The sequence below is a fragment of the Carassius gibelio genome, chromosome A3 (genome assembly GCF_023724105.1).
Source record: "Carassius gibelio isolate Cgi1373 ecotype wild population from Czech Republic chromosome A3, carGib1.2-hapl.c, whole genome shotgun sequence".
Lineage (NCBI taxonomy): Eukaryota > Metazoa > Chordata > Actinopteri > Cypriniformes > Cyprinidae > Carassius > Carassius gibelio.
Window position 1 is genome coordinate 19,524,435 of NC_068373.1, and position 24,885 is coordinate 19,549,319.

At 37.4% G+C, this 24,885-nt stretch overlaps 3 protein-coding genes and 1 long non-coding RNA gene across 4 annotated transcripts in view; 1 reads left to right on the top strand and 3 right to left on the bottom strand.

Annotated features, from left to right (window-relative positions):
- The window catches only part of LOC127951056 (rab11 family-interacting protein 4A-like), a 52,554-nt gene extending 42,842 nt beyond the window's left edge, over nucleotides 1-9,712 (bottom strand). The window contains exons 1-3 of the mRNA XM_052548681.1: nucleotides 9,414-9,712; nucleotides 4,455-4,542; nucleotides 2,195-2,280 (exon numbers count right to left, since the gene is read on the bottom strand). Of these exons, the coding sequence (XP_052404641.1) occupies nucleotides 2,195-2,280; nucleotides 4,455-4,542; nucleotides 9,414-9,566 (327 nt within the window). The 5' untranslated portion in view covers nucleotides 9,567-9,712. The remainder of the gene's footprint in view (nucleotides 1-2,194; nucleotides 2,281-4,454; nucleotides 4,543-9,413) is intronic.
- A 974-nt stretch (nucleotides 9,713-10,686) lies between these two features.
- Nucleotides 10,687-15,133, bottom strand: coil (coilin p80). The gene is made up of 7 exons (XM_052548727.1): nucleotides 14,813-15,133; nucleotides 13,686-14,721; nucleotides 13,094-13,183; nucleotides 12,941-12,988; nucleotides 12,792-12,861; nucleotides 12,553-12,641; nucleotides 10,687-10,897 (listed from the first exon to the last, which is right to left on the bottom strand). The coding sequence occupies exons 1-7, from the start codon at nucleotides 15,061-15,063 to the stop codon at nucleotides 10,838-10,840; spliced, it is 1,644 nt and encodes a 547-aa protein (XP_052404687.1). The 5' UTR covers nucleotides 15,064-15,133; the 3' UTR covers nucleotides 10,687-10,837.
- A 68-nt stretch (nucleotides 15,134-15,201) lies between these two features.
- scpep1 (serine carboxypeptidase 1) lies at nucleotides 15,202-20,276 on the top strand. The gene is made up of 13 exons (XM_052548740.1): nucleotides 15,202-15,380; nucleotides 16,485-16,624; nucleotides 16,809-16,898; nucleotides 17,123-17,278; nucleotides 17,359-17,433; nucleotides 17,642-17,714; nucleotides 17,908-17,945; nucleotides 18,254-18,382; nucleotides 18,512-18,602; nucleotides 18,688-18,801; nucleotides 18,883-19,020; nucleotides 19,467-19,630; nucleotides 19,842-20,276. The coding sequence occupies exons 1-13, from the start codon at nucleotides 15,320-15,322 to the stop codon at nucleotides 19,902-19,904; spliced, it is 1,332 nt and encodes a 443-aa protein (XP_052404700.1). The 5' UTR covers nucleotides 15,202-15,319; the 3' UTR covers nucleotides 19,905-20,276.
- A 2,351-nt stretch (nucleotides 20,277-22,627) lies between these two features.
- Nucleotides 22,628-24,694, bottom strand: LOC127951096 (uncharacterized). The gene is made up of 4 exons (XR_008152587.1): nucleotides 24,473-24,694; nucleotides 23,555-23,754; nucleotides 23,367-23,465; nucleotides 22,628-23,073 (listed from the first exon to the last, which is right to left on the bottom strand). It is a non-coding gene; the product is annotated as an uncharacterized LOC127951096 (long non-coding RNA).
- Between the last annotated feature and the right edge of the window lie 191 nt (nucleotides 24,695-24,885).

Sequence of the window (24,885 nt, forward strand, 5' to 3'; positions counted from 1 at the left end):
TTTTTAATTGCTAGAGGATATTTTCAACATCGTGGCAGCTGGTAAGTGTTGTTTCATTCTCAGCGAAGTGATTTTGATGTTTATTTACTTATTATTATTTTACAAGAACGATGTGATGTGAGAACATGCAGATACGTTGTTTATATTGCTGTGCATAGCCTGTAGTGTAGAAGTAACACTAGCGTGTTGTTTGAGGGAGAAAAGTTTCACATGCATCGAGGGGTCTGGTCTTTTTTATGTTATTTGAATAAACTTTTATTATATTACAGTACTTATTTATTTTTAACATGTAAAAATAATTATCACAACACTGGTAAGGCTTATTCAGATTTTCTCATTCTCTGAATTATCATTATAAAAATAAAAACAATTCAGAAATGAATTAAAATATAATTATAATTTAAATGTGATGCAAATATTTTTTCTACAATAGCAACAGTGTTTACAACAGCAAGACCACTTTAGCCTGTAAACTCAATAATATCTATCTGGAAATAAATGTTAAAATATCAATGTCAATAAAAATGTATAATATACCTGACATGAAAGTGAAGTGTGAAGGATATGAATAACAAATGTAGCCTGTCATTTGTTTACATTGCAAAGGTGTTTTTGTTGTTGAGTAGCAGTAATAAGCAGTTATTAGCCATGTCCACTGTATTTTTTGTTGGTTTTCATGAGACCCCCCTTGAAAAGACCAGGACCCCCCATTGCCCCCCCAATCAAAATTGTCTGGAGCCGCCACTGCATATAACACTATCTGCAAAGTGCTACTGCATTTCTTTTAAAAGCCTTTTCTATGTCTGTTATAGCTAAATTCATGTTTTCTTTCCAAACACTGCCACCTAGCGATGATGAGACGCTGTTGCAATAACCTCTTTCGTTCTAATATTAGAAAACTAGAATGAGGAAATCTATAAATTTACTAATAACAATGAAAATGTTTTCAAGACTAGGTGTTACTACACAATTTAAATGTTTGTTCATTAAAAAGAGCAAGTAAAGTTTTATATCAAAGTCCAACGAAATCCTTATATCTTCTAACATGGATACATTTTTTTTTTAATACAACGACACTGCCACAGTTATAGTTTTGCTTGTTGACTGCTTACCAGCAATAAATTCTGGTATTAATACTTCAGTGGGATGAAACGGTCTCAGTCTTGTTTTACTGCTGCACATATATATTTTTTTATATATTCCCTTTAATATTTTTGGTGCATTCTCCAAGAAGAAAAAGACTAAAACTACATCTTATTTGCACATTTCTGCTCAAAAAGCATTTTAACTAGCTTTAGGAGTACACAGACATAAAGATGACCTCACAGCCAGTAGACATGCATTCGGATTTTGATAAAAACAAAGTGTGTGATTAACTGCATCATAATAAATCTAAATGTCTTTGTGTACAGCAAGCGTCTGTGGATGTCAGGAATCCCCTCCACTCCAGCTGTTTGACTGACAGCTCCATTGAGGCATATACAGCATGTTGACAGCAGCCATTAAAACATCCGGTGTCAGGTTAATGTTTTACAAGGCTTCAACTGTAACTCAAGCAGCAGACTGTGAAACAGTGGCAGTATGGATTGTTGTTTATATGTGAGTGAGAGCTGATATGCTAGGGATGCATTCTGGCTCCACTTACTCTCATTTATCAAGTTCACAAAAGCAAAGCACCGAATCTGGATGGTCGTTCCATGTTATATTGGATAACTATAGATACTCTCCCTGTCACGTGTCCTAATGCATCTAGACACACTGCCAACGAAAACAGAAGGAGCAGGAGTGCATGAACTCCCAGTAAAGTGAGTCAAAACCTATACAACAAATATATGAACCTGGTTCAAGTCAGCCATAGCCAAATCAGTGCTACAATTCATGCTTCATGTCATAAACAGGGCATAGGTCAAAAACACTTTCTTCTATATTACTGAAGCAATTTCCACTGAAAAAAGCCTTTCTCTGTGCTAACACACAAACCAAAATTTTCAACCACAGTCATCTCCAAAGCCAACTTTAGAGTTCTAGTAACTCGGAGATCCTTAATAATATGGTCAATGGCTGTTAATTCAATGGGATGCAATGATAAACAAGAAGTGTTTTCTGCTGAGCAGGACTTTTTAGTGTTGGCCAAAGCAGGTATAATTGCACATGTCATGTGGAAAAGAAAAAAACTACTCAGAAATCTGCCCACCTGATAGTAGTAGCCATTGTCCGTCTGGTAAGGCTGTGCACTGATGCTGGGGGTCCCAAGTGCCGTTTTTAGGATCTCATCACAGCCTAAATCACAAAAAGAAAAATATTAGTCCTGTCAAGACACATCTCAAAAACATAAACATGAAAGAGATCATGCCCAGCTATTATCAAATTCCATGACTATTCTGCAGCATATTCAGACACTACGACTGTTGTTCTGTATGTATAAATCAGCTTCTGTCACTTTAAATTTTTTGCTTGACGACATCTTGTGTTTTCTCAAACCAGGCTTGAATTATTGAACTTCACCCACTGTAAAATTTAGAGATTCTTTGCTCTTATGAGAGCCAAAAAATAATTGTCAAGATCCACATTTTGATCAAAACTAAAGTTCAACACTATCAATATCATGTTGCAAAGGGGAACCATTCTCTTAAATACATGGCTATATTATTTCTCAAATATATTTGCAGGATTATGACAAGTTAAGTAAAATCTCATGAATAAATAACACACTGAGAGGCACAGTGAAGGGCAGCCCAGGACTCTGATCCATTTATAGTCACATAGCATGAAGTGTAGTGCAGGCTCAGTGCTCGGTGACATCTTAAGTGGGCAACAGCTCGTCCTGGCTCCAGGAATGTCCCAAATGGGAACATATTGTGGGCAATGCATAAATATATAAAGCCATGCACAATATGACTGTTTTAGCAGAGCAAAGACAGACCAATGGCGAAACAGTGGCAACAATCCTGCACAACACACAACAATGCGGTCTCCTTTGGGACCTCGGAAGGACAAACATAGACTTCGGCTTACTAGACTTGGTGTGCGTGGCAGGGATCAGGAATTGGGGGGTTCATTAGGGAATGAGTGAGTGGGAAGACCACTGGGGCTCATTAAACACAGGACACAGGAGGACAATGTCTTTGGGCCTGGAGCCCATTAGGCCTGCCTAGGTCTCCCTCTTCGGCCGCTTACATAGAGCACTGGCACACAGATGTCCTACCCGGGTCCCCGTGCCAGCTGGTGCCCTGTCTATTCAGCTGGCAGATCTCTGCTTCATAAGTCTGCCAGGCAGCGTATGTATTCCCGGCTGACAAAAGTAACCCTGTTTACTGCGCTCTTACTGACAGTGAAATAGGGAAGAGCTAGAAAAGGTAGTAAGTGCCTTAAAACAGCTATAAATAATGTGAAATTCGATTTCTGAACCATGATTACACAGTTACTTTGTCTGTGAATCCCATGGTGATGCTTGATGCTATAATCAGGAATCACCCCCCCCCCCCATCTTTTAACTGAGAAGCACAATCCACGCTAACAAGTTAATTACTATGCTGTCGTTATATGAGAAAATGTTTCAATCTGATAAATGGTTAATTAAAGGCATACCCAGAAATGCTGGTAATTTGTTGTTTGAATGTGGTTCTTTTCAATTAAACAGATCAAGAGTGTTCTGTGGTGAAGCAGGGATCTCTAATCAGATTCTGCTCACTCAGGCTATTCATTATCCCTTACAATTCAAGATTTTCACCAGATACAGAAGTCCATGCACAATCATTGCTAAAAAGCTGTGGGCCATTATCTGCCTTTGGGTTCTTCTGATCAACAAAATAGAGCAATAATACTAGTCTGTAGATAAAATTGCATACATTTCTGGAATGATGTACAACATGCTCTTTTTAATTCACATTTTGGAAAGTGTCTGACTAAAGAAACATAGTGTGTAGTAACTAAGCTTTTATTTGCAGAAGCTTTCAGGGATTCCCAAACTTTTTCAACAGCCAAACCAAAACATTTATTTGAGGTATTCCCAAAGATTTTAGGTTAATATTTTAATATTTAAAAACACATTTGCACGTTCATGGTTCTCTGATGTTGGTTAATGATAAAATTAAATTCAGTTAAACAAATAAATTATTCAGATTATATTACATTGTTACGTATTTTTAAATGATTTATTTTAATTCATTCCTATCTTTTCCTCATCTCATGAACCACCTGGTGTTCTTTTCCTGAATCCCTGTCTGTGAAACCTGGGGTAAGGTATACACATTTAATTTACAATAAAATAATTTTTTTGACAAAAGAATATGACAGTATTTTTGTAGTGCATAGCTAAGCTATTTTAAATAGTACATTTTGTAGTCAAATTTCAGAGACTTTTACGCTGATGTTCTTAGAATCCCTTTGATCTAATGCAAGCAGATTCATAAATGGTATTTATTGGTATGAAGGGAAGGGAACCGTCCTCTTACCTTTGCTTGCAAACACTCCATGACAGAAATCTCTGAAGTTAATTCTGCCATGAGCATTAGGATCCAGGTGCTTGGCAAACTTCTTCACCTAAAAAAAAAAGAAAAGAAAAAAAGATGACATTAGTGAGACTGGTTAACACAAAGTCTCCTTGATAAGGAGGATGATCACAAGTTCAGTTCAGTACCTTACTATAAATAAATGAGGGAGGGAATGTGCATGTTATCAGTGGTCAGCTTCACCTCCCACTGATGAAGCACTAGAACAGGTGCCGTCAGTACATGTCACCGCTGTCAGCAACTCTGTGGTAACAATGATGGACAGCTGTCAAAGTGAAAAAGACTGATCCCAACATACTGCTGACATGATGTGGCAAGACTCGCTTACTCAACTCATAGACGATTTGCCTTCAAAACACCTTGGTCAAGCATAGCTGTATCTGTTTTTCTAAAAACAGTGAATTCTGTATTGCTCAGAGGTTGCTTTTTCATGGCTTAGGAGACTTAATGGAGTTCTTTGCCATGTTTAATGAGATCTCTCATTAGTTATTTTTCTTTCCTATGGGAAGGTTGCCCTTAGGGGCTGCCAGACATGTTTATGAGAAAACATTCCATGGTAAGACAGAAATCATCAGAACTGTGATTCCCACTTCACACACAGCTCCTTTCTAAATATATTCTCCCTACAAGAAGAGAAGAAGTGTTCTTGACAAGTTCTCAGTCTTGCAGTCCTTCTGTCATAGCTGCTAGAATGATTCAGCACACTGCTACAGAAACAGAGGCGTTTAGTGCAATAGCAATAGGACAGAGAGCTGAAACACAGCAGCCATGAAAGCGGGTAATGCATCTCTGTGATGGTGCATGCACACACCAGGAAAGAGGAACACATGTGGGCTAAATAAATCACTTGCCCCAAATGTCTCTTCTACCTCAGCTCAGGCAAAGAGAGAAAGAATTCAGAGAAAAATGTGGAAGAATGCTATTTACATGTTCACTAGCAGGTTATTTTTTGTATACTTTTAGTCAGCAGGATGCATTAAAGGAAACAAAAGTGACATGTATAATGTCACTTGTATAATGCTACAAAATGTTTACTTTAAAATAAATAGATTTATATAGCTATTCAAAGAATTCTGAAAAAAAAGTTCTCACAAAAATATTAAGCAGCACAAATGTTTTGATAAAAAATGTTACTTGTGCAGCAAATCAGCATGTTAGGATTATTTCGGAGGGATCATGTGATGCTATAAAGATAACTGTAAATTCAGCTTTATCATCACAGAAATAAATTACATTTTTAAAATATTTACAATTTACATTACATTCGATTTCTAGAAAAGAAAACAGTTTTTTAAAATTACAATAATATGTGACAATATTACTGTTTTTACTGCATTTTTGATCCAATAAATACAGCCTTGGTGAGCATAAAAAACTTCTTTAAAAAACTTTTTTAATTTTAAACGACCCTAAAATTGTGCATATTCGTGTATAAAGTATAGATAAATATACAAATATTACAGAACTTAAAACCTGCTAACATATACTATAAATTATCCAAGAAAAATATCTGCATATCTTCATTTCAATGAATGTGCAGAAACGTGATGCATTTGGTTGTTTTATTTAGTGATTTCACTAAATCAGAGCAAAAACATTAAAAATTGTCTTCGTTCTGAAGAAACACGATCACTTTATATAACGAACAGATTTAATTTAGGTTTTAATTCACATATAAACACTTGCATTAAACAGCTCAAAGTTCTGAAGTTTTCATTAAAAAATATCTTCATTTGCATTTCGAAAAAGGGTGAGTAACCAATGATAATGTCCATTTTTGGATGAAATTTAAAGATGTACTTTAATGCAGTTGTGTTCAGTTTGCATAACTAAAAACTGGTTACATTCGCAGAAATTAAAAATTCACACCAGTCCACGTCGTCTTTGTTTCTTTGAAGTCACTGGTCAAGCAAAAGTCTTTCATCAATCTTCATCCTCACAGTCAGTCACACACACACACACACACACACACACACGAAGCATTAAGCAACATTTTCATTTCCAATTTTGCATTCTGCTATGTTTGAGCCTAGAAAGTTTGCAGCTGACCCTCACATCTCATCACTGTGTGTTCGGTCAGGGTCCCTGTTGTTAATGAGCGTGGTATCAAGAGCTCAGTGTTAGCATACGCTTTTCAGGGCCGCTCCAGTGCAGAGAGGATGGAGAGTACAGACACACATGTTCACCACACGTTCTGCACTGAAACATCCTTGCGCTCTTCACGCATACCAATCACAGCAACCTCATACGGCATCAGAAAACCGACTGGAGGAGGAGATGGAGAAGGGGAGGGGAGAGGCGAGAGAGAGAGACAGGAATAAGGAATGAAGGTGAAGACTAGATGGAGGATGAAGAAAAAAGGTGACCCCTAAGAGGAAAAGGAAAGGGTCTGAGATAATAGTGAATGTAATATAATGAAAATGGAAGAAGGGATGGATATAAAGTGATGACATTTAGAGATATTGCCCTAAAATCAATATAAATGATGGATTACAGAAAAGAAATGGGGGAAGGATTGGTGAGAAGCCCTGCTAAGACTAAGAGACGGTCATCACAAACCTTCAAGCTGATATCATGAACTGCTCCACACAACTGTGGGTCAGAATCTGTAACTAGCAGCACACAGAGAGACCAGTCATCTGTGACTGTACCTCACACTCACACACTCGTGCACTTACATCACTTCCTTCTGTACAAAGCACTCAGCTGTATCACTGCAACTGGTACAGCCTGGCACAAAAACATTTGCTAATGATAAAAGCACTATTTCACAGCCATTTTTTCATTGCTCTTTTCATAGGATTTTTATTATTCTGGCATATTCAATTGTATTCTACTGCGAAATATAGATCCAGTTACATGGTTAATGCTTTTTTTTTATAACACAAACCACTTTAAAATCATCATGTACATAACATAAAACATTTACAAAATGTTTAAAAACAAAAAAATTCAAACAATGTTTTAAACTAACTAGGGGTGCTCCGATCACGATCGGCCGATAATTAATGCGCATCTGGTCAGTAAAGCTGGTTCTCTAATCAGCGGTTAATTCCATCAGGTGCGTGATTTCACATAGAGCAGCTGTTACTACACGGAGCCGTTGTTAACTGAGAAGATGCTCCAATTTGGATTTGCGGCTCCGTGTAGTAGCAGCTGCTCTATGTGAAATTACACACCTGATGGAATTAACCACTGATTAGAGAACCGGCTTTACTAACGAGATGCGCATAACGATCGCACCCCTAAAACTAACATTTAAAATATTTGAAATTATATACCTTGCACAGTTTCACGTTATAATGCTCATCTACTTTAATTGAGAAGTGGTTACATACAGCTATACATTGTGTATTTGTCCAGTGCAGTGGTAATGATTTTGGTTTGTTTTGAATCTGTAAGGTTTAGAAGGACATCTTTTAAGGAGTAAACTATCAATCAGATAAAATCACCTATTTGTGCATACATGTTTAGAAGGTAAAAGAGTCCGACCTAACACGCTATAAAAACATACTGTGACAGCTCAGTGAGCTGGCACGGGATTTATTTCTCAAATCAAATGAGATAATCCATGTGCTTAATAATCACATTAATAATCCAGACGTGCAGTAAATGAACCTATGGCCAAATAAGCAGTGCACAATATCAAGATTTCCTGAAAAAGCAAACTGAGGCAGGTTGCTTTTTTAGTTTTTCCATTACTGCCGTCCACTGGGACCATAGAGACTCAATTTAAATGTCAAAGAGCCTTGAGGCACCACAATTCATTATGGATTAAATTGAATGTGTAAAGGAAGCCAATTAAACATCTTAATCAGCTGAATTAAAAACCAAGCGTCGACCAAAAATGGCTGTACATGGTTGAGCACCACACAGTTCAGAAAAATGACTATAATTTGTATCAGATACGGTCACTGAGTGCACCAAAATCTCAATCTAAATATGACCCTGGTAAATCCAGATCTCTTTGTCTATGTAACCAACAAATTCTACAATAACCTGCAATACATCCTTATCTTAAACAGCAGACTGCTTTAACTGAAATGAAGGCTCTTTTCATCATGTTTCCATTATGTTGCCACTTTAAACAGTTCTACTGCGTTCATTAATAAGTCTGTTTCAGTGATTAAAGAGTCCACAGGCACAAGCTATGTGTTGTTCAGTGAGCTTCTGGGTTAATGCAATAAACCACACTTTCAACCAAAAGACACAAACTCATCATCTGGTATTCACTCTTCTCTTCTCTGAAAAATTAATAATCCATTCCTATTATTTGGCATGCTGAAATGGCTTTCAGCAATGATATGAATTCTCCAAGGCCTTGTTTACACAAGTGCACCATCCCATTTTGCAACAAACATACAATTACATTGTCCATTAAATAGATTGCTGAATTCTTTGAATAATAAACAGAACAAACTTTACTTTCATGTTAAGTACATTTTGCATGTCCTGTCCACTATCATAATAGTCAACTAACCTTATCCGTTTTCTAATTTTAACTGGGCTATTGTGCAATTAATATTGTGATATATATTGCCTATATATATATATATATATATATATATATATATATATATATATCATGAACTGTAGAATCTGTAAGTGAAGCCTGATGACATCACAGCTGATGAAGGAGAGTGAGGAGACAGTTGTCTTGGTTACTTGGCAGAAGAGCAATAATTAAACTGCTAAGAGCCTACATAAAACTATAGCATCATTAACGTCCGAGGCAAATTACAGAAAATAATCTACGTGGATAAACCAACCTGTTTGCACAAATTTGAATAAACTTAATCCCAGAGATTTGAGGGTAAGATACAAAAGTGCTCTGCAGTAATTAAGACAAACGTCACAGAATCACGGAAATGAGTGAACGATTATATGAAGAGAGATTCTTACTTCGTCTCCTTGGCCGAACTGTAGACCGAGGTCCACGAAGTGCTCAACACGAATATAACCGTCCGCATCCTCGTCGCACACGTCGAACACTTCTTTGAGCTTCTTCAGGAACACCAGCAGCTGTTGTTGGTCGGGGAGGACACTGTCGTCCATCGCTGTTAGATGCTCTGTATTAGAGACACTGGGCTGTTGTGAGCGCGCTCGCCATCGTCTCGTCCTCAGCGATCTGGCATCAGCAGCATCACTTCAGTTCAGCTGGAAGAAACCATCTGCGCCTGCGGGGGTCGCGCGCGCCGGGATGAGCGCTGGCTTGGGTTTGACGTCACGGATGACGCGGATGTCTTGAGCTCGCTCTGATTAGTTCATGCAACTGACACAAGTGTCAACGAAACTCATAGATTGGGTATTTGACAACATTTTGGGCTTAGCACATTTAAAACAAAAGATAAAGTGACTAGATTATCAAATATGTATGTTCCTGTTCTTTTTGCTCAGGGTGTAAGAACTGCTGGGCGAATATCAGTTCAGAATATTATTCTTAATTTTATTTATTAGGCGGCTCAACAGAATTCCACTTTCTAGTGGATTGAATACTTAAATCTAAAAAAAAGTCGTACATTTGTTTGATTATTATTCCTATCAAGCATCTCATATGAAACGTAAGAAAACTATAAAACCATTTCCTCAGTGTATAACAAACTTTACTTTTATTTTCTAAAGATGATCCTAAAAGAAAACGCTCCTGCACAGTAGTTGTTTTATTAGTTACGTAGATAACTTACACACGCATCTTTCACTACATTTGCTAATCAAAAGCAACAAAAATCATTTATTTACAGTGCAAATTTATTTATTTAAGTGCAAATGCTGACAAGTGATAATCACACAACATGTAAAAAATATTATGCGCTTTGTACTAACAGCAAAATATCTCCCTCTAGTTAGTAAAAAATTCCCTTTAAGAAGTTGAAGTAAAAACCTTTTTTTGTCATCATTTGCTCACCCTCGTGTTGTTCCAAACCTGTATGATCTGCTTTCTTATGTTGAACATAAAAGAAGATATTTTGAAGATTGCTGGTAATCAAACAGTTGATGATTGCCATTGACTTCCATAGTATTTTTTCCTCTACTATAGAAGTCACTGGCAACCACCAACTGTTTGATTACCAGCGACCTTCAAAATATCTTCTTTTATGTTCAACAATAATGTTGGCTATTTGAACTCAATGTATAAACAGACACTGATGATAAATCAATCACCCGTACTCCCATATAAAAAACAATCTATTTATTTAACTGACATTGGGAATAAAATAAAAAAAGTTAATACAATTGTATGGAAATGAGCTGTTTCAACAAAACAGCTTTAAAATAAAAAGGCTGTCCGTATAGGTCTGGCTCAGGTAACAAGTTTTGTATGACCATCATCCAACATTCTCCACAATGAGTCGGGGCTCCAGAAGAGAATCCCAGCGCTCAGTCAGCTGCAGGAAAGACATCAGAGAAAGACTTGTTTTAGCCTACCACAGCATACACTTGTACAAAGAGCTGCCCTTTTTCACTTCAACAATTAAAAGGGATAATCAGAAAGCAACATTCGTGTTGGATTGGGGGACGGGGTTACAATCCAAACTACAAAAGAGGGTTTAGAGCTTTGCCATACAGTCCTTGCAACAGCACTGTTAGGACACTGCACGTGTTCAACGTGGAGTACACAATTTTAGATCCCTTTGAAACTTGTGTCAAGTGCAAATCCCTAGCAAGTTTTGTAATTATGATCCTTAATCTGAATTTAAAATATGACATTAGTCATGGTGCTAATTAGTCACAAACATTCTTCTCACTGCAAGACATTTTAATACATGATTACCACTGTCTTGGTGATATCTAAAACACCTCCCCACCAACAAAGGTAGTGGCAAAATGTAATCTTGTTAGTGTGCTGTATGTGTTTTATAACTCATATTAGTAACATACACACTTAATGCCACAAAGTACATTTGCCTTTGCTAAGTAGGACCCTAGAGCAGTTCATATGTATTTCCAATCCATAGTAAAAGAAAGTTAATTAATAGATAGATCTGTCCCTGAATTCTGATTGGTCAATTTAATGTTACAGCCATTCTAAAATCCATGTGATGTGGATGTGAACTTGATGCGTTTTATGTAGCATTTATTTATGTAGGAATAATTCAACTAAAAATTTGTTTTATTATGTAGCATTTAAAGGAATAGTTCAACCAAAAATTTAAATTCATAACAATGCACTCAACCCTCAGGCCTTCCAAGATGTAGAGGAGTTTGTTTTGTCACTGGAACAGTTTTGAGAAGTAATTGGGCAGGTTTTCTTTTGAAAACCTGGCAATCCTGATCTGAACGCACGTGCTGGAGATATACTACTAATCACAGGAGTGCCTTTACTGACAAGAGGAGCATGCAAATCACATTTGATTGTTTGCACAGCCCTAACTGTAGCATTCCATCATTTGCGCACCACTGGATCCTCTGCAGTGAATGTGTGCGGTCAAAATGAGACTCCAAACAGCTGAGAAAAACTTCACAATAATCCAAAAGTAATCCACATGAATCCAGTCCATCAGCAAAAAAAAAAGAGAAAAAGATGTTTGTTTTATACAAAACAATCATTACGTGTTTAAAACAATCCCTTTTGTCCAAAATATGAATCTATAATCAATAATGATGCTTTTCTCCAGTAAAAACTAGAACTACTCTGAAGTGTTTTTGCTTGAAAACCATGCTTGATCTATGCATATTTCTCTCCTGATTCACAAGAGACTTTCACTGGAGACACAATATTGATAGAAAACTAATATTTTAGCTTGAAGCTGCAATTTGAAGTTGAAAATGTCTGATGGATTTGTTTCTCTTACAAACAGCTTGTTGCTTCAGAAAAGATTAACCGATTGACTGGAGTCGTGTGGATTACTGTAATATTTTCAGCACCCATTAACTAAAGTGGATCCGTTGGTGAGAAAATGATGTAATGCTGAATTTCTCCAAATATGTGTCATGGAATGAAGAAATAAACACATTTACATCTTGAATGACCCGAGGGTGAGTACATTTTAAGAAAAATGTCATTTCTGGATGATTATTTCTGTAAGAGAACATGAAGTACCTGTGAACCATGTGTGACGGCATACTCCACTCTCTCAGAACCATCAGAGTTCTGATACACCAGGTCAAACTTGCCAGGCTCAGCTGGAGCTAAAAGACACAATAAAATAAAGTATCGCTGCAGAAAGAAGAGTCCAATATAGTGTGCAATAAAGCACCTGCACCTCCAGGTGTCAAATTTATATAACCGAAACAGTGGCTATATAAAAAAACAAAAACAAAAAAATGTTTTGGTGGTACCTTGAGGTTGAGAGAAAAGTTCAAGCTCCATCACTTTGGTTTGGGGATTGAATGCAATAATCTTCCCTTCCTAAATAACAAGAGCACACTGATTTTAACACAACATGCACACAACACAATTTATATTAAAGAAGTGTATAATGGCTTACTTTATAATCAGACACCTCCGGAGTGTAGTTCTCGGTCAGCTCCAAAAGCTTTAAAACAGGAGAGATCCATGAAATGTGGTCACTGAACCTTGGAAAACTAATATATATAAAACCTGAGGAGTATCTATTATCATTCATCATATCACATTGTACCTTAAAGGCAATTTTCTGGCCCACTGCAGGAGGAGCTGCCAGCAAGGGTAGAGCTGCATAGTCCCGTTTGGGAGCTATTTCAGGTGGATTCTACAAGAAAACAACATGAACTTTATGGTTAGTGATTCAAGTGAACAATCAAAAATATTTTTTTTTATTTATAATAAATATTATTAATAAATAAATACAAATTACTTAAAAAACGATAGCAAGAAAAGCATAAAACTAAGACCTATCAGATGAAAATGTTGTCCAGGTCTGGACGCATGACAGAAATTATGAAAATGTTTTATCAAGAGCAAGGGTTTTCAACCTTTACTGACCAGCATAAAAAGCTAGATTTGAATCAGTGTTTCATGTTATAATTTCTTTTTATTAAATTAATAAACAATTTATATTATATTTTTTTTTTAATTACTGAGAACATCTAGCTTTTTATGTAAACAAAAAACACTGATTAACATTATACAATGACCTGATAAGCAAACAAATATCAAGAAAGTCTTATGTCTTATCCACTGGTTGAAAACTTTAGATTTAGAGGCCATTTCTCTTGCAGTTCTTCTGCAAAAATTCTTCACATTCATCTCACCTGCAGAATAAAGCTTTCGTTAGTCAGAGAATCGTTCTGTTTCTGCCGCTCGCCATTTTCATAGCTGAAATGAAAGTCTTGTTTCCACGGTGTGCCCCTGGCCCTACCAAAACCTCCTCTCCCACTGCCTCGGTTCGCTCCTCGACCTCTGCCTCTCTCCTGGCCTCTTGTGTTTCCTCGGTCCCTGCCTCCTGCCTCACTAACACCAGGGCTTACTCCAGCAATTCTCAATCCCATTCCGTGCAGGTTTGGCTTCTTAATCACAAGCTCTATTTCACTGGCGTCCGAGTCTGAGCTCTGTGCCTCATCCTGGGGCTTTTGAGACACAGAAGATGAGACGGACTGAATCGTAGTTGAGGAGGGCGGAGTAGCTACTTGTGATTTTTTAGCTGTAGGTTTGTCTTGAGTGGGTGACGATGAGGAAGAAGAGGAGGAATCAGTGGGGCTCTCTCTACGTTGTGGGGTCTGAAGCGGACGTTTTGAGGTTGTGCTAGACAGTTTAGGAGTAACAGGAAGTGGCGGTGCAGGAATGTTGCTTTTGGTTTTCTCTGTGTCATCTGAAGACGACGAATCCGACGATGTGCTTTCCTTCCGTGGCTTTTTGGCGGAGTCTTTCTGCTTGGGTTTAGGTTTTGGTGGAGGAGCCTTATTGTGAGACTCGTCCTCGCTGCTGTCCGAAGAACTTGACGTTGGTTGGCGAGTCTTTGTACGAGTCGTTTTGTCACTGGCAGGGACAGCAAAAGTGCTTTCTCTGTTGTTTTTAGTAGAAGAGGGGGTTTCAACGTTCTTTTGAGGGGTGGCAGGTTTGGTGGATGACTCTTTCACCGCTTTCTTCTTCTTCTTCTTCTTTTTCTTGGCATCTTCTACTGGAGCAGAGTTATTGATTTGCGCATCTGCATGCTTCTTTTTTTTAGTTAGACCTTCACAGATCTGCGTCTCATCCTCTCTCCCTCTTTTCTTGGTCTTTGAGTTTTGTGCTTCAGAGCTCTGGTAAGCCTCTTCTCCATTAATATAACCAGGACTGGATACCTTCACCCTGTCAATAGGCATGATAAATAAGCACTTATCAATATCAAACTCATTTCAAGCATAAACGTTCACCATATCATAATAAACACGGTTCTTACCTTATACCGTCATTATCACGTACGATATAAACACTTTCTGTGGAAGGCAGGTAGCAATCCTCAATAAACAAGTCTAAAATAGTCCTACGGCTGTAGCCGAGCTTTTCTTTTATGATGCTGGAGAGATCTGCAACAACCCGGCATTTGTTTAAGTCCACCAGCAACCAACACATCCGACATTCAGGCGTCGCAGGAGGAGGATAATCAAAGTACAATCTGACCCTGATAGAGTTGAGACTGGAGGTGGCCATGCCTGCGCTGTATTGTCATGTGGACGATGGAGGCGCTCACTGTTTTAAACTGGGGCTTCAGTCGAGCTGTCCCGCACTCTGCTGCTCTCTATTGGTGTGGAAGAGAAAAGCTAGAGTGTACTTCCTTGTTCGTCAGCTGACTGAAGTAATATGATACAGTGCTGTTCCTCGAATCACATTGTTCAGAGGAGTGTGTTTTAAGTATCTAAAGCCGGGGTCCAAACACAGCCCATATGAGAGAGCGATAGCGATAATAATGGAGCGCTCGTGGATCGGCATTCTGGCTCTGCTGCTGTTTACTGTGAGCTTTTATAAAGGTATGGAGAATTTATGTGCTGAATGTCATTCTTTGGGTATTTGTAGGGATTAATGTTTCGTGTGACTTTTCAGGCTCAGTCACACTTTTTATAGGTGTTAGGAGTGTAACTGCAACATGAGAAAATATATGTTTTGTAACTTTAGACAGAAAGCGAAAGATATCAATTGTTTCTCCTGTTAATCGAGCCAGATTAAGGTTGTGAACCGAGAACCGAGTTAAAATAATAAGGGAACCGAATTGTTTCCTAAACGGGTTCCGTTAACACCGTGAAGAACGAATGGTTCATTTGAGTCGGTTCGTTTTATTGACTCAAAAACAATAGAAACAATATCTAAAACACTGATATAAAAGTAAAAAAAAAACTTGAGGTAAATAAATACCAACTATGCAACGGTTTAATATTCCTAAACCTGCCATTTTCGGTTGTACTCGTAGAAAAGGTTTGGTTCTCAATAAAAAAAAAAAAACGTGAATTGAATATGCACCACAACATATTACTTTTTCGTCATGCTCGACCCAGAATGAACCTTAAACTGTTACTATGTTATGTTCTACTAATATATACTGTATGATATAGTTTTGCTTAATCTTCAAGTTTGAAAGAATATAATGTCAATTTTCCTCAAGAGTTTGAATGAAAGACAAGGATTTTGAAGATTGATATACAATTTTACATATTTCTTCTCTTTTACATGTGATTTTAATACTAAAATTTTGAAAAGAGAGACAAACCATCCCTTACAGACCTGTTTACATGAAATTGTACAGTATGAAAAAGAGATATTAAAACATTGCACAATTGATGCATTAGTCCGTAGGGTTTACATCAAGATTTTTTTTTGTAATTGTCCTTTAAAAAGTATCTAATTCATTCCAAACGTAAAGTAGAAATCATCTCTCCAAGCCCATAATTGGACCGTAGGGCCTCCTTTCTGTTCCATAACAACAGTAGTAGCTTCTTGGCTGTAATTAAACTGTATGCAAACAGTTTGTGTTGTTGAGCTGATAATGGATGCATGCGTTCAGAAAGTACCAGAATGAAAAGTGCCGGATCCGGCTCCATTTGCACCCTAAAAATTTGTTCTCCTTTTTAAAAAAACAGGTAGCTGTGTTCCAGTTCAAGCCAAAGAGTCATGGGGATATGTAGATGTCCGTGAAGGAGCTCATATGTTCTGGTGGCTGTACTACGCCAATAGCTCCAGCGCCAGTTATAAAGATCTGCCTCTGGTTATGTGGCTGCAGGTTTGTCACTTAATTGACCAGTCATCTATCTTCTCCATAACATTCTCCAAAACATAATCTCATTGGAAGCTTTGTAGAATTAGAATTTACATAGCTTTTATACTGTTTTCTGTTTGTCCATCCTGATTTTCCCCTCTCTTTTCTGAAGTACATCTAAGGTTGCTCGTGTTCCTGTTTATTTTAGGGAGGTCCTGGGGGATCTAGCTGTGGATTTGGCAATTTTGAGGAAATTGGACCACTTGATAGAGACCTTAAGCCAAGAGGAACATCTTGGGTATGTAAAGTAATATTTTCTTGACTTTCATATCCGCAGTATTGATTGAGTAATTTATTTTGGGAAATATGGAATATTTTATTGTCTGTTTTGATTTATTGTTTCTATATATATATAACTTTTTAATATACCTGTTATATACAACATTTAGGAATTTGTGAATTTATTATTGAGGGTATTTTATTATTCACCCCAAAATCTCGGTGTCCATGCACTGTCTGCAGGTGCGTGCTGCCAGTGTTCTATTTGTGGATAACCCAGTGGGCACCGGATACAGTTACACAGACACTGAAGATGCCCTCGCCAAGGACGTTGCGATGGTGGCATCAGACATGATGGTCCTCCTCAAGAGCTTTTTCTCTCTAAAGACAGAGTTTCAAGTAAGCAAAACAAAAATGCCTACCAGATTGAACTTAATATACCTTTCACATAGTATCTCAAATGTTTTTCTCCCCAACAGAGTATTCCCTTCTTTATATTTTCTGAGTCTTATGGAGGCAAAATGGCAGCAGCTATTTCCCTTGAACTCACAAAGGTACTGATATAATTGTTCTCAATTTAGTCTTCATGAGAGGAAATTCTGTAGCAACACAACACTAAAAAAAACGTAATGCCTAGTAATGTAGTTCCTACTCCGGCGAAAGTAAATCTGGCATCAGTTTGGAATACTAATTTCTATTTACTGACCACACCTCAGATCAAATAAATAATCTGCACTGTATATTAATTTCCTCTCTCTTTAGGCAGTTCAAGCGGGTTCAATAAAATGCAACTTTGCTGGGGTGGCTTTGGGAGACTCCTGGATCTCTCCTATAGGTCTGAAAATGAGATTTACAGATATATTTGTCTTTCTTATGGATTTTTAAGTTTTCATATCGCAGTTTACTAATCATTATGCACATTCATCATGCTTAGTCCTGACTTGCGTGACTTTATAAACCAGGTGTAAAGAATTATGATACAGGTCAGGCACTCAACAGATCTGATTGTTTATTCTGTTTTAATGCAGACTCGGTCATGACTTGGGGTCCTTATCTTTACAGCACAGTGAGTAATTCATCATAATACCTCCTCTCTCCATTCAGAGAAATTAGCATGATTGCATTAGCATGATCAAAACAACAATGCACTGACAATCAAAAGTTCCTTTGATGCAAAGCTGTATTTTCAGCCGTTATTACTCCAGTTTTCAGTGTCACATGATCCTTCAGAAATCAGACATTTCTTATTATTGATGTTGAAAACTGTTGTGGTGTTAAAAACATTTGTGGAAACCATGATACAGATTTGTTGTGACACATCAGACACCTGTTGATCAGAGGGTTTAATGCAGCTGATGTGTGTATGTGCTGTAGTCTCTGTTGGATGACAATGGACTGCAGGAGGTGACTAAAGCAGCAAATGCGGTGCTGGAGGCAGTAAAACAGGGACAGTACCGAAAAGCCACTGACATGTGGTCCATCACAGAGAACGTAGTGGAACAGGTGAGTTGAGCACCAGTAGCTTAAGAATACAGTCAAGTTGAGGCCTTAATGCATTGTTTATTTAAAGAAATTAGATCTAACATATTGTGTTAATCACTTCGTTAAGTTACTCACTTTATTCTGTTACAGAACACAAATAACGTGAACTTCTATAACATCCTCACTCAAAACTCTGATGAGATGGTGAAGACCAGTTCAGATCAAACCAATGGATTTCTCTGTGAGAAACTCAACATTGCACAGCTTTGTTTGTTACAGAAATGAAAATGTTCTGGTCATCATTTTGTCGCTTTTTATTTTTACAGCCTCACTGAAGCGTCGCCACATTCGCCCGTTGCACCGTCAGTCCCTTTCAGAGTTGATGAACGGGCCGATCAGACAGAAGCTTGATGTCATACCAAAGAATGTCACATGGGGAGGTCATTATACTTTTTATGATTTACAGAGGTATTTGTTTACACAAAATAATGATTCTTACAAGTGTTCTTCTGTTTCTTCAGGACAAGCTGAGGCAGTGTTTGTCAGCATGGCAGGAGATTTCATGAAGCCTGTGGTGGACATTGTAGATCAGCTTTTGGCTGTAGGGGCCAATGTCACAGTCTACAACGGCCAGCTGGATCTTATTGTGGACACAGTGGGTGAGGACGACAACCATTAGGAAACATTTCAGAATGGCAACTCTTGACAAACACATTTTAGACTAGCGCTGGGGCCATTTACACTTGGTAGTTGTGTCACCATTTATCATCTGTAGTGCCAAAGCTAATATGTCCCAGACAACAAATCAAGTCTGTCTACTTGCTATACACTGATTTATGCAGTCATGAAACCAGAGACCATCCTGTCCATTAAATCTGATCGCAAGTGGTCATCCACAATGCCTTTAAATGCCAGGTGTAATTAGTAACGTGCCGCAGCTGACCACTTGTGCTCAGATCACCAGGGTCGAATGTTAATAAGTTGTGACTTGTAAGTAAATACGCTTTTTATAATCCTATTTAGGAAAACCATTATGATTGGGTGTTGTCAAGATAGTGTTTCTGCACTGCAGTGCAATGATTGATTTGTGTTTATTTGTGAGCAGGTCAGGAGTTGTGGGTGAAACAGCTGAAATGGGACGGACTCCAATACTTCAACAAAATGAAATGGACTGCACTGGAAGACCCGCAAACCGAGAGCCAGACTGGAGCTTTCTATAAGGCCTACAAGAACTTTGCCTTCTACTGGATCCTAAAAGCTGGGCATATGGTACACAGTATTTATTTTTTTTTGCTCTTGTTAAAGTAATTTTAATGTTAGTCAAATATCATACTCATTGTTGTCTTATGTAGGTAGTTTTAGCATGGCAGAAGCTATGGTGGTTTAACTTCCTTTTTCTGAAGGGAAAATGCATTTCTAAGTATTTATTTTTAGTCTTCATGAGTGTATGTGACCGTTTCTATCCATTACATCATCACAGATCCCATCTGACCAGGGACCAATGGCTCTGCGGATGTTGAAGATGGTGACTCAGCAGGAGTGAGGATCTTATTCAGAAAAGAACTGGCCTGGCTTGCTAACCACTTTTAGACAATCAACCCTTAAAACTGTTACCAAAATCTGACTCTTTTAATCTTGTGGTTGAGATCTCAATGTGATGTTTTTTTTTTTAATGCCTGTGTCTTGTAAAATTTCAATGTCTGCAAAAAATAAAGTAATATTTTTTAATACAGTTTGAACTGTTGCCTGAAATCTACATGTGTTTTTAAGTTGTTTAACATTGCCATTTATTTCCAACACAAATAATGGATCTGCAAATCTCAGAGAACCTCAGATGATGCTAACCCTGGAACCACATACTGAACTACCAAATATTGCTATAAGTGTGATTGTATCCTATAATAATTGCTGTTTATAGTGTTAATCGTCTGGCTGACTACGTCTTGTATACATTCTCCCGAAAATTTGAGTTTTGCACATAAACTGACAGTCACCACTGATAAACTACTACTAAATATTGTAGAAATGTAATTTTCTTTAAAATTGCTTTGCAATGATTTGTATTGTAAAAAGCGCTATACAAATAAAGTTGAATTGAATTGAATCTGCAAGTCCAGAAGATAGAAAACCAGGATCATCTCCTTTCTTGTTTTCACACAAATGCCTAAACCAAGAATTTTATGAAGAGACTTAGAGACTTTGGTTAAAATGTTACAGTTTTGAAAAAGGTACATCAATATTTTCATGAGGTTTGCATGCCATTTATGTATAAATGTTACATTATGAACCTAGAAAGCTGAAGAATATATGTGAAATCTAATACAAGAAACAGCCCACTATGGTCCTCGCACAATAGTATTTAAAATGGCTTTTACCATAATAAATTATATATTATGGGGATATTGCCAGCATAATGTGACATTCAAAAGTACCTTATGTGTGTGTCCGTCTCCCTTGAGAGAGCCCGCGTGCCACACCACACCACACACCATTCACGCAGAAGCCCTCAACAGACTGCAGGGGTGCTTGAAGACTCTCGGAATCCAACAGCTGTGGAATTTTTTTTTTAAACAGACCATTTAGCAACTACCAACTTTATAGGCAACTTTATAACGAGGCTGCATAGCTCAAAATTGACAGTAAAGACAATTATACATTTAATTTTAAATAGTAATAATATTTAGCATTATTTCTCTTTTACTGTATTTCTGATTAAATAAATGCAGCTTTGGTGAGCAAGAGACTTCTTTCACACAGATAAAAAAATTATCTTACAGAGCAAAAAAAAAAGTAGCTAGTTTTATAATTTACTGAGATCGGTGATCGTGCTGCTTCCCTTCATCTGTGCATTTTCAACTACCTTTGCTGTCATATAATGCTCACACACTGTAAAGTCAACTAAAATAAATCTCTAAAAGTACTGTTAAAAGTCATCTTTAATAAATCATTGTTTCATTCTTAAATACAGAAGGTATCACCTGGTAGTCCAGCCATTCAAAGACCACCGACCACACTTCAGTGCAAACTGCTCAACCAACTGGTTATCCTTCGCTTGCGTGATGTCGTATTATCTTTCTCTTTTGTAGAAACACTTTCCAATAACAATTTCAGCAGTTTCCAGAAGTGCGTTATCCTGCGTGAAGGTGTTGCTCTAAAGCTTCACTAGAGGGCCGTATAGAGCTTTAAAATGATTAGCGACTGACAAGTAACTGCTTTCCCCAGATGGAATATAATGAAACTACCCGTTTTACATCAGAACATATTTCGTGTTTATCTAAAGCACTCGTGGAAAGTCATTCAGTCAGTTACTTCAAGCCATCTTATATGAACTAACAATTAATATAATGATTCACGGATATATAAAAATAAATAACCAGTTACTTGCATATTAATCAACCATGATTTTGAAAACTGGGGTGAGCCCTGGTGAACAGTCGGTATGTATGGCATCACTATGTTTTTCTGCAGGGTTATTTGTGGTATTATGGAGAGGGGGTTCAGCGAAAAATCGGCAGCTGTCAGCAGGAAGTGGCTGTCACTGGCAGCAGGAAGTGGCTGCCAATAAAACCGGATGGCAGCTGTCGCTAATACCCGGAAATTGGAGGAGGCTGCCGGCGGCAACAAGAACAAATAAATAATTATATACACTTATGATTATGTTCAATACTTTTTTAAATAAGTATAAAAGGTCAGTATTGTATATTATTTGATTTAAAATATTGATCAAATATAAACAAAGAAATAAGATCATTTTGCTAAACGTTAATTTCCAGCTGAATGTTTATGCATGTATCATTGTTTGTGTGGAATAAAACAATTTATATTTATATACGAGAGTGGCACTTACTGGGTTTATGTTGTATATTTATTATAGGCTATATACACAAATGACTGAAAAGAGAGAAGTCTCTCAGAGACCTTTATTTAAAATCATAATTTGCGGTTATATTTGTAGTATTTCAAGAAACAACTATATATATATATATATATAGTATAAAGTAGCTGTTAAATTTGTAACTGGGTTAGTAAGTTGTCAAAGTCAGTGCTTTACAATGTAAACCGTATAAAATATATCCAGTAAGCAAGCAGACTAAAATATCAATCAGAATCACTAACAACAATCCGGAGGTATTTTCAAGACTCTTAGATCAGAACTGATGAGGTATACAGAGTTACTTCTCCAGCATCTTGCACCAATCACTGTAAAACCCAGGGTGGATGTGCATCTCCCCTCATTTTCCTCTTGCAACATGGTCAAGTCAAGCATTGTTTATTTATATAGTGCTTTTAATAATACAGCTCAAAGCAAAGCAACTTTACAGTATTAAATAGGAAAATAGTGTGTCAGTCAATAATGCAGAAGGACATTAGTAAACTCAGTTTGTAGTCAGTTTAAAAGGCAGTTTATCATTCAGTTCAGTGATGTCATCCTTGAGCTCGGTTCAGTTTAAATAGTATCTGTGGAATCATTTGCAATCATGTCAATGATATCACTGTAAATGAAGTGACCACAACAAAGCAAGCCAGGGGCGACAAGGAACCAAAACTCCACCGGTGACAAAATGGAGAAAAAACAAGGTCTTTACAGGGGATCTGTATCTGGGGCTCTAGTTGTCCTGGTCTCCGCTGTCTTTCAGGGCTGTAGAGGTCCTTTCTAGGTGCGATCCACCATCTGGTCTGGATACGTACTGGATCCGGGTGACTGCAGTGACCTTCGAATAAGAAAGAAACAGATTAATATAATTGAAGATGTTAATATCTATACGATGTTTGATAGGGAGCCAGTACAGGGTTTACAGAACTGGGCTAATCCAGTCATACTTCCTGATTCTAGGAAGAACTCTAGCTGCTGCATTTTACTATTCATAAGAAAATGGTGACTTTAATACCTAAATTGCTTTATTAACAGTAGACATGCATGCACAGCCATATTAATGATTATTCCCATTGCATCTTGTCATCATGTACAGAGCAGTGATTACATTTTCATGCATAATTTGCACACCTGGTAAGCAGTTGTTGTAAACCTCGTCGCAGTGTCTGCAGGGTGTACATTTTGTTGAATTCCTGACATGGCTTAGACTTGTTCTCCATTTTGTTCCACCTGTATATTGAGATGAGGAGCATGAAAACAGCATTATTACAAAGATAAACATTCAGACATGGCAACTGAGAAATGTAATGTTATGGCACCTTTTTAAACCTCTAATCAAATCTGTAAAAGAAGATACTCAGTCAAGCCAGCTGGATTGTGCCCTCTTTCGAAAGGAGTCTGTATACAGTACAGCAGACTTCTGAATTTGGAACAAACCAAAGACGGACTTAGTAATGTAGCATCACCCCTCCTCCAGGATCACGTAAAGAAGAATTTTCAACAGGACAGCATCTGGCAACTATTGGGTATTACAAAAAAAATAAAAAATAAAAGGTGTCAGTGCCATGGTTTTGTCTCAAGATGCACATCAGTAATGTGTTTTTTTTTTCTTTCTAAATGCATGTTTACAAAAGCTACTTCAATGTTCTAAATTTAACTACAGCCTAATCCTGGCTTAATCCAAGCCCTGTCTGTGAAACTAGACCTAAAAGTTATAAGGAATTATGAACCGGTCCATTATATTTTGTATAGATAACAATAAAAAAATAATAATAATTGTCTTCAACTGGTACACAGAACAGTTCTGCACATGCATAGTATTAGAGAAAACACACCTCAATAATGCAAAAAAAAAAAAAAAAACTTATTTTAAGAACTCTTAAGTTAATGTATATCACACAATCTCCTGAAAGACTTAACATGCAAAAATATATGGTTAGTGTTGCAAATGTATCTTCTATCATTCCAGTCAAACAACATTCTTTTATATTATTCAATAGACTGTTAACACGCTAACAAACGTTAATATTTAATGGTACGTCAAACGTAATTTGAAGTTAATGGTAGGCCCCTAACAAGGTACACAAACAACGTTGCTACCACTAATTAGATTTCATTTAACAATTAAACCAAAGTAGACACCAAGTCTACCAAGTCGTTCACCAAGATACCAATTAAAATCAAACTAACAACGCAAAAAAACATTAATTACTCCGATGACCAATTTCTGAACTTACCGTTTGATCAATCGCAACCATTACTGAAGCGTTTGGGTGCAGTTATATCTGATTGGTTGCGCCCACGTTGGTCGATACTGATTGGCTCCCACCGAATGGCAGGTCCCGCCTACCATCCGGCTGACAGTTACTGCCTTCCGGCTGTCAGTTACTGCCTTCCGGCTGTCAATGGCAGCCACTTCCTGCTGCCAGCTGCCGATTTTTTATCTGAACCCCTGCTGGAATTATGTGAGGCCTCCAGTTTCCATCTAGAATAAGTATTCAAATAACCAAATCTAAATTTGAGAGGAGCTAAAATATATAAATTCATAAATAATTCACTGTCTTTGTCCTTTTTTGTCTTCATTAAGAAAGTCTCTAGAACACCTCTCCTAGGCCTATCTTTTCTCTTTGTGTGTAGCCTAATGATTGTC

Coding starts and splice junctions, on each gene's coding strand:
- scpep1 (XM_052548740.1), top strand. CDS start 15,320: ATGGAGCGCTCGTGGATCGGCATTCTGGCTCTGCTGCTGTTTACTGTG. Junction 16,899..17,122: donor AGCCAAGAGGAACATCTTGG/GTATGTAAAGTA, acceptor CACTGTCTGCAG/GTGCGTGCTGCCAGTGTTCT. Junction 17,434..17,641: donor TTTCCCTTGAACTCACAAAG/GTACTGATATAA, acceptor CTCTCTCTTTAG/GCAGTTCAAGCGGGTTCAAT.
- coil (XM_052548727.1), bottom strand. CDS start 15,063: ATGGCCACCTCCAGTCTCAACTCTATCAGGGTCAGATTGTACTTTGAT. Junction 14,722..14,812: donor CGTGATAATGACGGTATAAG/GTAAGAACCGTG, acceptor GCCTATTGACAG/GGTGAAGGTATCCAGTCCTG. Junction 12,989..13,093: donor GCCAGAAAATTGCCTTTAAG/GTACAATGTGAT, acceptor CCTGTTTTAAAG/CTTTTGGAGCTGACCGAGAA.